Source organism: Coloeus monedula (genome assembly GCF_965178545.1).
Source record: "Coloeus monedula genome assembly, chromosome: 1".
Classification (NCBI taxonomy): Eukaryota; Metazoa; Chordata; class Aves; order Passeriformes; family Corvidae; genus Coloeus; species Coloeus monedula.
The window spans coordinates 54700488-54713816 of record NC_138781.1 but is presented as its reverse complement, the minus strand read 5'-3'; the positions used below and the strand labels follow the sequence as shown (position 1 = coordinate 54713816).

Sequence of the window (13329 nt, the reverse complement as noted above, 5' to 3'; positions counted from 1 at the left end):
TGTAGTTTTGCTTCTCTCTGTGGTGCTGATTTCTGTTCAGCATAGTGCTTGGTGCAAGCATCAGGGTTTTAAAAAACAAGCATACAAGTCAATACTAAATCCCATGTTTTGGTTGCTAATCTTAATGGGTTTATTTACATTTTCTCTTAGGGGAAATGGTAGCACTGAAGAAAGTACGTCTGGATAATGAAAAGGAAGGGTTTCCAATTACAGCTATTCGAGAGATTAAGATTCTTCGACAGCTTAATCATCAAAGTATTATCAACATGAAGGAAATAGTGACAGATAAGGAAGATGCTTTGGACTTCAAGAAGGACAAAGGTATGTATGCTAACAGGGTGGCTCTTTCTGGACTGTTTGTAATGTGATAGTCTGCTATGCTGGATTTGAAGTTATGCTTCATTAAAAATACGTTTGCAAGTTGTGATGATGAGGGATTTTAATTTTGATTAAAATACTATAAGAAGTTGCTTATTTAACTCAGCTATGCCTTTTGCTTATAGAAACATTCTGTGCAAATATTTTGTGGGATAAAAAATGTATTGCTTGATTCTGGTTTTGCTGTAGAGGAACAGATGTTTGACTCCTTGACACCCATGGATTAGGGAGGCCAGCAATAATAGGAAGCTCTTAATTGTGAGGTTTTTTTAACCTTTTATTTTTTTAGTACTTTCTCATACCATTTAGAGTATAATAGGCTGAATGCTGAAGAGATGTTTTTCATTTTAGGCCTTGGTTTTACTTGGATTGTTCTTCAGTTACTTTTTTAATGATTGCGCATGTGTGTTTTGAGGGCTAAGAGAAGAGTAAATTAAAAGAATGAAAAGCAAGACTTGTATAGTGGTAGTGTTCTTCCCCAAGTAGAAGACATGCAGACTTCTCTTCTGGTTCCTTCAGTTTTAAGTCTGTCTTGTTTGAATTGCTTCAACCTTCTTAGTCCAGAGAATCAAGCAGAGTGAAAATCGTGCTGTGTTGTTGCTTGGTACTTTTGATATTGGAATGGTATCTTGCCACTGGAGGCATTTCATTTTAGGTCTAGGTGTTGAAAACCTATCATTTTGGGGGTATTTTAGTGTGCTGTGGGCAATTTGTTACATAGTTTGGCTTAGGAGAGTGCTTGGAATGTGGTACCTGTCCTTCTTCTCTGCTCTCCCTCCTTGAGTTTCTATACAGCATGCCCAGCAGCAGTGCAGGTAGAAAAGGCTGTATGTACTGCATGGCCAGCTGAAACACCAGGTGATGTGATGATTCAGAAGGTGGATATCAAGCAGGAATTAGTTTGGATTTTTTTCGTAGCATCTTTAGAGAGTATAATACTCAAGGGGTATACAGCACTGCCATGCTTTTTTTAAATTGTGTTTAAAAGTGGGAAGTATCTAGCAAGAGTTTCTTGAGAGTTGTGCAGGTTCAGTGGTCCGGCCCCACTCAAAATCCTGGCAGTCTGCAACAGCCGGTTTAGTCTTTGTATGTGAACCTTGCACTAAGTTTTAATTAGGTCTAACCTACTTGGCTAATGAGACCACACTGAGTCTTGACTTAATACTTAATGACTCATTAATGAATTTTCTTTCTTTCTGTTTAGTGCCATGTTTAGAATTGAATAGTAAAATACTTTTTTTGTACTTCAAACTGTGTCTAATTTCAAATGGGGTTTTTTTGTCCAAGTCTGTATTTGTGCTTTTGATACTACTTTTGATTCAATTTCTTGTTCTTATTTAACAGCATATTAAAATAACTACATTTTCTGAAAATTTACAGGGGCACGGGCTTCTCTGGAGGTGCTAGAATAGAACTAATTTTTGATAGTTGAGTAAGTTCTGATAGTTTCTTGAAAACATTTGCGGGACAATGAGACTGCTCTTATATCTTGTCCATGTGAAGATGGAAATTATGGGTTTTTTTAGGCACTGTATTCTGTATTTCTCTAATGAGTAGTTCATTGTGGGATAGGGATTTATAGCTGAGTTGCAGCCAAATGCAGTCTGTGCAGGGAACGAATGCAAGTGGGAGGATATTCAGTCATTTCCACAGTAAAGTGTTGCAAATGCAAAAGTAGGATGCTTAACAAAGAAGGGTTAGAAAAGTGCTAGTGATATCTTACAACGGGCAGAGCTTAAAAGCAGGGTGTTTTGCCCATATAATGAACATGCTTATGTTTAATGTATGTTACATGCTTACCATAGCTTTGAAATATGACTTGGAAAACCTTGCTGATATCCCACTTGTAAGAGTAGGGAATGAGAACATTTTTGCTATCACATGTTTTTCTAGTTAGTATGAATGAAGTTAATTTTGTTTCTAAGGCGGTGTATCATATCCTGACATAGTACTCATCTGCTTTTTCACTTAAGACAGTGTGGGGTTTTTTTTTTTTTGGTTGGATCTCAGTAGTTTAATATACAGTACATTCATTTTTCTGACAGTAATGTAAGTGTTGGGCCCACTTTACAGCGCTTGATTTAAGGATGCTTTTTAAGATAGTAACATTGGACTGTAAGCCAGCAATGGCGTGGTTTGTGCGACTTTGTCCCAATATTTTGAGCTGCATTACATGTTTTTAGTGACATACTCAAAAGTTTGGAAAAGAGAGGATTACTGGTTCCCCATGTTAAAGTCTGTCTCAGTATTTTCAACATCTTTTTATTTTCAAAGAAAATGGAAGAAATTATATCTGTGTTTTATCCTAGTCAGCTTGGACTATATATTTAAAGACAGGAACAGCTTTGATAGATAGTATTGGTTTTCTTCTTTCTGTACTAACCATTAGAAAAAGAAGTGTCACACACTGGAGCAGTGTGCTACAAATTTTCTACGTGCATTTCTCTTCATCGGTGGAAGTCGGCACCTTAGGCAGCATAATCGTATGGGTTGGGCATATACAAAGCAGAGTGGGTGATACATGGGTCTGTATACTGAAGATCAGAAGTTTTTAACTTTGCAATCTTCATTATGCATGAGACGTGCTTGATGATATTTGGAGAATGGCATTACTGATTACTAATTGGTAATGTAACATCTTGATTCTCAGGCACAATACTGACAGGCAAAACGTGTATGTTGGGTGTGGCCACAAGGGATATCCATTTTATATGTTTCTTGTGTAGGCTTTTCTCACCTACCTATCATTCAGAAGGAGATAGGTGAACACACAGACTTAGGAATGGGAACTCGTGACTCCGAGGTTGTATTCAGTCTTTCATGTGTTGAGCCACTTTATTAGTTATAAAATGAATTACTGGGAAAACACCCTTCTCAATTTGGGCTGTTGTCAGTTCTGGCTTTTTTTGCTCAGTGAGTGTATAATTTATATGACTTTGGTGTATATCTTTTTACTTTGGGTACTTGAGATGGTTCTTCAGTTCTCAATTGCCTCTAACAGCTGTAAAATGTTTTGCAAGTGCTAAACAGTCTAGCTATGGGATTGACATGATCTCTTTTTACTAAACAAATGGAAAATGCCTTAGCTTTTGTTGCTGTGAATGTAAACACAGTAAGTGTACTGCCTGACATCCCTTCCTCCTTTTGATTGGGATAGGCACTTTTTGCTAACCTGGGGGAGGATGTAAAACTTGACATGGAGACCAGTAATAAAAGATCTGGTTAACATTGCAGTGTGGGTTTTTTTCTGAGATTTGTGTGAGTGAATTACTTTTTATGTATGTGTATTTCTGTAATTAAATTTAAGATTTAAGTTTGCTTTAGATGAAATTTTGAATTGATTTGCAGTACAAATGAGCAAACTTTTTTAGGCATGAAGTTGGTATTTATATTGACAGTACTGTAGTACAGGAGAACACTGACTGTAGTACACAGTAACCTGTACATAGTAACATTCTCCCATCAGGGAGTACTTATTCCAAAATCCTGTGGTTTGGAAGGAGCCTGTGACAGAAGTCATGTAGTCAGCATTACATGGTAGCTAGTTTTGTCTGTGTTTCCTAGGAAGTTGAGTAAAAGCAGAGATCCATATTTCAGAAACCTCTAATGCTCTATGGTTTGCCTTGCTGCTCCCAAAATAGCTGATAGAAACTTACCCAAATAGTTTTCATGCTAGAGCTAAGTTACCAGCAATAGTATGTCTGCTTGAGTGGTGCTTCCCATTTATGTGTGCTGTACTGGACTTTGGTCTGGAATGAGTGCAGACCTAATTGTGTGGCTTTTCAACTTGATATATGTCAAAATGAGAACAATATCTGATTATTAATCAAAGATTTTTGTTTGCTTTAAGTTTTTGGTTTTGGTTTAGTTGTTCGGGGGTTTTTTTCTTATTTCCCTATATTATGTGAGGAAACAAGGACACTATTTACTCCCAGGGATTCTGTATGCCCTTGGCTTGTATCCCTGCTTCAGAATATATGTGGAGTTCCTGCAAGAGGAAAATGCAGTTGAACTTGAAAGGGGAGAATAACACTGTCATTAAATAGAAACTTAATATTGGGTGAAAATGTAAAAAAATAGTATAGCAGCAATGTTTTCTTTAGTCTTAAGGTGATTAATTCTGTAGCTATGGCTGTATTTGTTGTTCTGGAAATTAGAAAATGGATTAATAAAACCTGAGTCAAAAGAAAAGGCAAATGTCTATTGAAGGAACTTTAAGGAACTTCAAGGAATTGGTGGACAATTTCTTCTTTAGTTTTCAAGTTGTGGTTGATAAAATCCTGCTTAAAACTCTTGAAATAGTATATTGTGAGTACTGGAAGAGATATGTTAAGGAAATAGAAGAGTAAATGTAATCTCATTATATTTAATCAATCAAGGGGAAGAATAATCTATGTATTGCATAGAAGAAGCTGGAGGAGGCTTATTAGGAAAATGAAAATCTGATGGGGTCTTATTTTGAAAACTGAGTACAGAACAAATGTTGGAAACCTGTTTCACAACTCAGCATTGTATGTACTATGCACTGAATGAGGCAGGGATAGTGGGGTTTGTTTAAAGCATTTCTGTATTTCAAGATACTATTGTAATGAATTTATACCAGAATTGAATTTAAATTTGCATGTAATAAGGCATTTCTGGTCTCCTGCTTCCTCTAATCTCTATCTAATCAGATATTTTGAGAAACACTGAACACTTTTCCTATTAATTACATTTGGAAAACTTGCTTAAAAGCCATCATCTATGGAGGCTTTTGGATCATTTTTCCCTGTACCACCACCCTCCCCTTCCCGTCTGAAGCACTTTATCTGTGGGAACAAGTGATACGCTGTTTTGTTGGGTCTGTGTGATTTGAAGACAGTCCAAAGAAATCCAGAGCCTGCCTGTGTCACAAAAACGCAAAGTATGTTTTGTTAGGATTTTTTGGCCCCTCAGAAAATCCACTGTTTATTGCAGATCATTAGTGCCATGTGTTGTTGAGTTACCGCTCTTGTATGCATACCTTTACTGCATTATACCCCAGCTCATTTTGTGTTAAGAAACTGCTTCTGTTAGAGCTCCATGACTTGAAACATATGACCAAGAGGAGCAGATGTGTTAATCCTTTAATTATTCTAAATTGGTACCTCACTTGCTGAACCCCATCAGTCTTAACTGACAAAATGGTCAGAAAGGTGGATTTTTCTAAGTGCAAACAAAAGGAGTAAAGTGAAGGTTATTTCCATCCATGTGAATCTCCTTTATTTATTGTGTACCTCCCTAACAGATTCAGCTGCTCTCTCTTATCCCATATTCAGAAATAGGCAGTGTTCCTACTTTTCAACTGTTCCAGCTGCTGCTCTGTCAACATGTAGTGGCATTAAGGTTTCTGATTATCTCAGTAGATGAAGGAAAGTAGATGAGCTGTGTGGTGTTAGTAAAGGAAATGAGGCACCTAGGACACAACCCCTCTGTTAGTGCTTTGTTGCAGCATGTGGAAATGGACTGTAGGCTTTCCCACAGGTGGGAAGTGCAGGTCTTTAACACAACAGCAGTAAGATGAGGAACTTTAAAAGTCAAGTAAGTAATTCTGAGTTCATTTGAATTGCATGTACTTTCCTGTGAGAGAGCTTTAGGTGTTTTTATGACACTGCTTCCCAGAATGGGGACTGGGCAAAACTAGCATCAAGCAAAATGTGATTTTAAAATGTAACCTCCAAGTTATGAAATGTTTTGCCCTCATAAAAGAAGAAACTGTTATTTTTTCTGTTATGTTCTCCTTTTTTCAGAAATGGGTATTTGTGCAGCACTTGTTTTGATAGAACTAAAGTATGGTGCGAACTTGAACTCATACTAAGCTGTAGTAAGCACACTTCTGCCTGTGCACAGTTCATTTGTGATGTCTTCCGTGACTGTTTTCTTCTTCCTGAATGACTAGCTGCTTTCCCTTTTATGGAGGATTAAATCCCCCAACGTGAAGAAAAGAGATGAAGATCTGAAATTAGCAGGTGGAATAACGTAACAATTTTGTTGGTGGAAACAACAGATTTCTGTCAGAAAAGGGCAACATGTTTGTCTAGGAATAAATTAACAGGAGTTCCACTTCAGTTTGCTTGATAACTTTTTTGCAGCTACAGTCACTTCCAAATATAGCTTGAATAATACTGAAAATCAGGTTTGAATGGTAAGATTGCCAAGGTTATTAGACTAATTTTCATAGTTTCTTGTAATGGATGAAGAAGACTACCAGTTTTACTTAAAAAAAAAAAAAATTAATAACGTAGTTAGGAAATAGGCAAGAATGCACAAGTGTAATGAATCTGTGCATTTGCTCTTGATCTCATAAGGAAGGAATATTTAGCATCTATACTGTTTCAGTGTATGTTTCTTAATAAGAGTTGCAGAGAATGTAAATAATCAGATGTCACCTCCCAGGTAGTAGTCTACTTTGTTTATGAGTCTAGTCTATTGCTGTCAGCTTTCCTTCTTGCATAAGGGTACCAATTGTGATTGCTGGTTATAAATAGCAGTGAAAAAATCCTGGGAGTTAGTGACAGAGCAGGAAATTGCTCAAGGCACAGATCCTGCTTTGCATATAAACAAGAGGTCTCTGTTCAGCTGTTCGCCCTAAACAGTTCTACAGTCAGTCTTTCTCCTTGTCATGTACACACATGCAGCCGGCTGCCATGACAGAGTTAACTTTCTCTTGTACTCCATAGCAAGAAGGTACCAAGATTCACTGGTATTCATTCAGTTTTGTTGAGCTGACATCCTCTGAAGGATTATTCTGATGCTGCAGCATTAATATCAGGTGTTTTGTTTCGAGGCATTTTAAAATATGTCATGGTTCATACTTCAGCAGTCGTCATTGAAGTAGATCTAACAACAGATTGCCAGCTATCTAGTTTGAAAAGACCAAGATTAGGAGCCTCTGTGCTGTTCTGTGTTGAACGGGTGAACTGGATTGGTGAACTCAGTTATGCAAATAGTAACACAGCAGACTTTTGATTATTCATAGCTCTTAATACTTCTTCTCTCCTTGTGAAGTGATGGGATTGTGTTGTACCTGCTTGATTCACCTCCTATTTCACCCCCTCTGTACACAACAGCAGCGGTATTTTATGATAAGTATTTTGCTTTCTCTGTATAACATACAACAGGACAAAAGGACCTAAATCAAAAACAGTGAGCTTCTTGCATGTCTTATGCAATGGCCTGTGGTTTAGCTGATGTATGCTGATCGTTGTTACAAGTTTAACACTTACTGTATGAGTAATCTTATTCCTCAATAGCAGATGGACCTAGCATTCTTTTTTCCCTTTTCAGCTACTAAACAAGAAAAGGAGTCAGTTCATCCAAATGCGGCCATATGTGTATGACTTCTGTCAAGCTGGCTTCTCTTTATTGCTCCAAGACTTTGACTAGTTTCTGAGTTGAAACTTATTTAGGAGCAAGAACATGTAATGAGTTCTTGTTGGGCAGAAGCTATTTCTAGTGGTGGGTTTAAGGAGGTGCTTTTGGAAATGCAAGGTAGACAGACCCACTTGAATGTGGTTTCTGCATTGCTCCTTTTGCTCTGCAGGGGCTACATTGTTCTGTGTGTCCCAGGGTGAAGAAAGGAAAGAATGAAGTACTAAAAAGTAGATTGTACTGGGAATGGTTGTTTTGGAGATTGGTTATTGCTGCTTCTGAAGCACTCAGCACTTTCCCTCTTTAGGAGTGCTTATATGTATCAAAGAGCCTTGGCTTTAATAGCTTTATTGGTAAAATTATACAGGCTAACATGAGATAACACCACATTCTCTTGTGCTTAATGTATGCATGTGGCAACTTAAAATATGAATTCTGTCTTTGCAGAGCTGCTGTTACTAATAGATTAGTTCTGCTTTCTCATTTTGTCCTGTCTTACAGGTATTTTTAGTCTGAGAAGGGCAGTCCTATTTCTGACCCGGTTGCACAGAAATCTTAAAAAAAATTAATCACTGAGTCATGACAGATGAACAATAATGCACAATAATTCTTGTACATATTTTGTTTCTAGATTTCTCTCAAAACTTTACATAGGTAATATTAGCACAGTTAATTTTTTGTGAAATAAAATGGATGGAGATTGAGGGCTGTAGGGAGAATACATGTTCGTCTAGACTAAAGCACTGTGTGGTAACATTATACTTCTTTTCACAAACATTTGACTAGTATAATTGTTTATATGGAGCAGCAATTTATTAAAACTTTTTACTGTACTATATTACATTTGACATGAGATACAGCTATAAATACTGCAGAAAATGTAAGCAGTTGTATGAAAAATGCTTCTGATTTTAAAAAGTAGGCAACAGCAATGCTTTGGACTGCTGTTAAATCAGTTTTTCTCTCTGTGTTTCTCCTACCTTTTCCCTTTCTTTTTGTAGGTGCATTTTACCTGGTATTTGAATATATGGACCATGACTTGATGGGACTGCTGGAATCTGGTTTGGTTCATTTTAATGAAAATCATATTAAATCTTTTATGAGACAGCTGATGGAGGGCTTGGCCTATTGCCACAAGAAGAACTTTTTGCACAGAGATATCAAATGTTCCAATATTCTACTAAATAACAGGTATGGATATTACTTAAAAGTACATAACAAAAATTGTATGTTAACATCTTTATATCATTCTTTTACTCTTCACAGTTCACCTGACTAGAGTCATTAGCAAAACTTACTTTTTAAATTGTCTAGTTTCTTTAAAATCAATTGCAAAATAATGTTCCTGCTTAACACTGGAGCCTGCAGCTGTGTATTAAACTTAATCTGTGTTAAAAGAGAAGACTCAAGTTTAATCCTGTTAAGTCAGAGTATTGGGGGAAAATTATCTGCGTTCAAATATATTAAAATGGAATTGTAGGATGTAAGTGTTTGATGTGTATTCTTTCTGCCATCTCATTTCAAGATCGAAGTGTGGCTAGACTGTTTCTTCGTGACAGTTCTGAGGTCCTTGTTGTCATCAGTCAGGATAATGCTTTAAAAGAGTATTTGATCAGGCATGTTCAAACATGCCTTAACTTACAGTTATTGCTATAATCAAAGGGGGAGAATAATTTGTTTCTTACTACTTTAACGCATGGTAATTACAAATTGTATTAGTAAGTGTGGTGTTTTCGGTGTGCAGCAGCAAATAAAAAGCCAGTGTGAAGATAGTGGATGACTTCATTACCAGCAGTTGTGCATCATAACCTGGAGTACTAAATCCAGGGAGCAACTGTAAGAGTAAGGTTTCTAACAGCAAAAAAGGGTTTAGTTAAAAAAAAGAGCAGGTAGTCAGCTCCTGGGATTTGTTGCCACAGGAGATTTTCCGGGTAATGTCAGGAGTTTCAAAAAAGATGAGACACATTAAAGGATAGGATCATTAACACCTGCCAATGGGAGTGGATGTTTTAGCATCCTAAACACAGTGTCTGTGGGTTGTGGTTTAGCATGAGGAAGATGGGCCCTAAAGGGAGTGGGTTCACATGTTCTCCCTAGAAATCTACTGCTGCTGTTGGAGAGCAAATACTGGGCAAAATGGATCAAGGATCTATTTTGATAGGCCAAGCTTTCTCCAAATTAAATTTTCTGCTACCTCCTCCTTTTTCCTTTAGAGCAAACTAACACTAGACTGTTTTCATCTCTGTATCTTACTGCAGCCTTGCCAGATTATGAGATGGACTCCTAAACAGATGCACATGTTTCTCCCCATTACTCCCTGTGCCCACACACCTAATCTTATTGCCTGCTAATCTCCAGGGTTAGTGTTTCCCTGTGCACCTTTGGGAACTCAGAAGCTGGACGTAACCTGACAATGGAGAAGAGTGCATTATGGTAGAGGAGGAGCTTGTTATTTTACTGTGCTCTCCAATCCAGGTTACAGAGTTGGATATTCTCCCCGTAGGATAGTGTCTGAGCATCCTTACATTTTTCTACCAGTAGCAGAAAAACATGATAGTAGATTTGAATAATTTTAAGCCAGTGTTTCAAAAATCCTATTACCAGTTACAGCCTGAAGCCAAACACATAGATTACGTATCTTTTACATGGGCAACTTCAATGAATTTTGAGCAAATACATTTATTTTCTAAATACCTTCTCAGAAATAAGCATGTAAATTTGAGGGGAACATTTCTTTGTTTATGCGCGTTCTCCAAGAAATCAGAGTAAAGGTCTGAGGAGAAAAGTGGATGGAAACTATGACCAGCATATTTGGTCATCACAAAATGGTCATGTATGTGCTATTACCACAAAATGGTCATGCTAGCAGCAAATCTTGCCATAATTTGAGAACATAACATTATTGGAAGGTGATGGGAGTTACAAAAGTTTATCAGTACGGAAAAGGAAAACCACATATAACAGTCCAACATTAATTTCATGTGTTAGAAAAGCTTGCAGATAGCTTTCTGTTTGAATCATCCAGACTTTACAGATAGATGGAGATTCTAGTCATTGAGCAGTGCCTTTTAGCTGTGGGAACTGCCAGGCAAGAGCTCTGTATCTTCTCTTCCCCTTGTGTCTGGGAAAACTCAGGAATGAGTTAGGGGTTATGTCATTCAGCAAGTTGGCTGCTGACAAAACTGAAGCCCTTTTCTGGTTGATCACCCTGATTTAAAGGCTGTATTTAAGCTGTACAATAGCACAACAGGACTTTGATGGTTTCCTAGAAGGAAGTATGACTGCTGATAGTTGTTTGCTGTACAAATGCTCATGCTGGCAGCAAGGCCTGAGAAAATAGCAGTTTCTTCCCTCATTTTTTTCCTGCAGAGTTACTGACTTGAATATTTTATGGTATAGAGTAAATTTGACTAACATCCAGTGATATAAATGCCATTTGATAAGCATACTTAATTTTGCTTACTTGTCTTTGCTATTTTGTTAAGTTAGCATACTGTTTACTGAAGAGATGCAGAGATAGCAAAGCACTGCCTCTTCATTAATGTAGTTTGGTGAAGATCAGTTGCAGCTGTTTCAGTCTTAAACTTTACCTGATTTTGGGGGAGGAAAGTTTAACAGGATTAACCACTAAATAATTCTTTGCTTTTTCCACCAGAGGGCAGATAAAGCTAGCAGATTTTGGGCTTGCTCGTCTGTACAACTCGGAAGAAAGGTAAGATTCAATTATACTGTGAAAAATCATTCAGAAGTTTAATCTTGTTGCATAACTATTATGAGGGCCAGAAGACTACTGTTTAGAGGAAATGTTACTTTAATATAATACAAGTAATTGCTTAGGAAATTGAGAGAAATACATGTTGTCTTACACTGCATAAAACCACAAAAGTCTGTGCAAGTGTATTGCTTTTCCAGGTGTTCTGGATAAATAATGATAGAGACTGGCCATATATTGGTTGGAAATTAAGTTACAGTCCTAAGTTTTTGATCCTGTAAACCTAAGGTATATTTCTTTTGGTATACCGAAGACTTTAGGGAAAGCAAATTTTTTTTTTTTTCCTGACACAAAGTAGCATACAGTTTCTATTCAATAAGCATTACTTTTGTGTAAGATTTAACCTGACATTTCAAGAGGTTCGTTGTATTCTTTAGGCAGTCAGTGCTGTTGAATCTGCTGGAAACAGAGTTACATGTTTAAATAAAAGTTATTCTGAAACTTCTTGTGACTTGTGCTTCTGTTGTTCTTGGCTTCATTATGCTCATACTCCAGGAAACAGGTGCACAGTTTTTTTACAATTAAGAACTTCAGTATTTACTTTGTAATGTTGTATTTGTCATGTGGAACTGACTTTTCAAAATTCAGGCTGAATGTTCACTACAGTAGTATGTCCATGAGGTGGTTGGATACCTGAGCTTACTTTGATTTCTGCATGTCTGTTTTGGGAAATAATATCCATAATGTTAGTTTTATGAGTTTATTGTTTTCTACAGAGCTCTTAGGTTGTTGATAAATGTGTTAGCATTAGTTTCACTGAGCTGTTGCCTCTGAACTGTTATTTCAGGTAAATATGTTCAGGTACAGTTATGAAAACTGCTGGGTATAATAGCAAAGTGAGATAATCTGAAGTAGCTGCTAGCCAATTAATTTTTGGTTTGGAAGTACTTAATAATAAAAGGATGTTATCCTACCTTCTTGTTTTTAACAGTACCAAACTAGCCTAATGTTGTTTGGGTTTTTTTTCCTCTGGTTTACTGTGTTTTGCTTGGGGGTTTTTTAATGTCTGTTTTTAAATTAATTTAAATTTTGTTTGTAAAACTCACTGTTCATTAAGGATTAGAAGTTCATCATCCTTACAATGCCAGTAGGAGATTTTACTGTACATCAAACAGCAACATTATTATGCCATTATGCATAAATGAAACCAAGATTAAGATAGCTAATAGAATTGCCAGTTGAACATGGGAGAATAATTAGAATCTCAGTAGATTTTTGATAATTCTTTTTCTCATTCATTTTCCTTCCGACCTGCAGTAACAGGTGTAGTTAATGTATATCAACAAGTGTATAATAGCTGCTGGTTTTAATTCATGTACTTTGCATGTGGTTTACTGTTGTTTAGAATTTAATACTGTTTGAAAGGGTACACAATTTAGTAGGGGCATAAGGGGTAGGAAATAAAAATTTAAGCAAATTCCCAGTAGTTGTTGTAGTTGTGCTCCTTTAAATGTTGTTCTGGTGGATTTAATATGTTTGGAGTAGGAGATATGACAGATTGCATGACAAGACAACTGTTCAAATAAAAACCACCATATCCTAATATATATGAGCAATGTATCTGTAGAGGTACCCTTGCTTCAGAGATAAATAAGATAAATGATGGGATTGTTTCCAAAAACATACTACTTTTTAAAAATGAATCGGGGTTATGTGCGTTAATGAAAGAAAGACTCAGATGATTACAGTAATGATACCTGTATTACTGAGACTGCTATAAGAGCTTGTTAGGCTTTATTCTATGGTTATTCATACTTAATGTTACTCTTTCTGTTCAGAGCTACCTAGTG

At 36.7% G+C, this 13329-nt stretch overlaps 1 protein-coding gene across 3 annotated transcripts in view; it reads left to right on the top strand.

The window, feature by feature from the left end:
- CDK13 (cyclin dependent kinase 13) overlaps positions 1-13329 on the top strand; it is a 47264-nt gene that overhangs the window by 17577 nt on the left and 16358 nt on the right. For all 3 annotated transcript variants that reach the window (XM_082284089.1, XM_082284090.1, XM_082284088.1), the window contains exons 5-7: positions 151-321; positions 8769-8958; positions 11423-11479. In XM_082284089.1, the coding sequence (XP_082140215.1) occupies positions 151-321; positions 8769-8958; positions 11423-11479 (418 nt within the window). The remainder of the gene's footprint in view (positions 1-150; positions 322-8768; positions 8959-11422; positions 11480-13329) is intronic.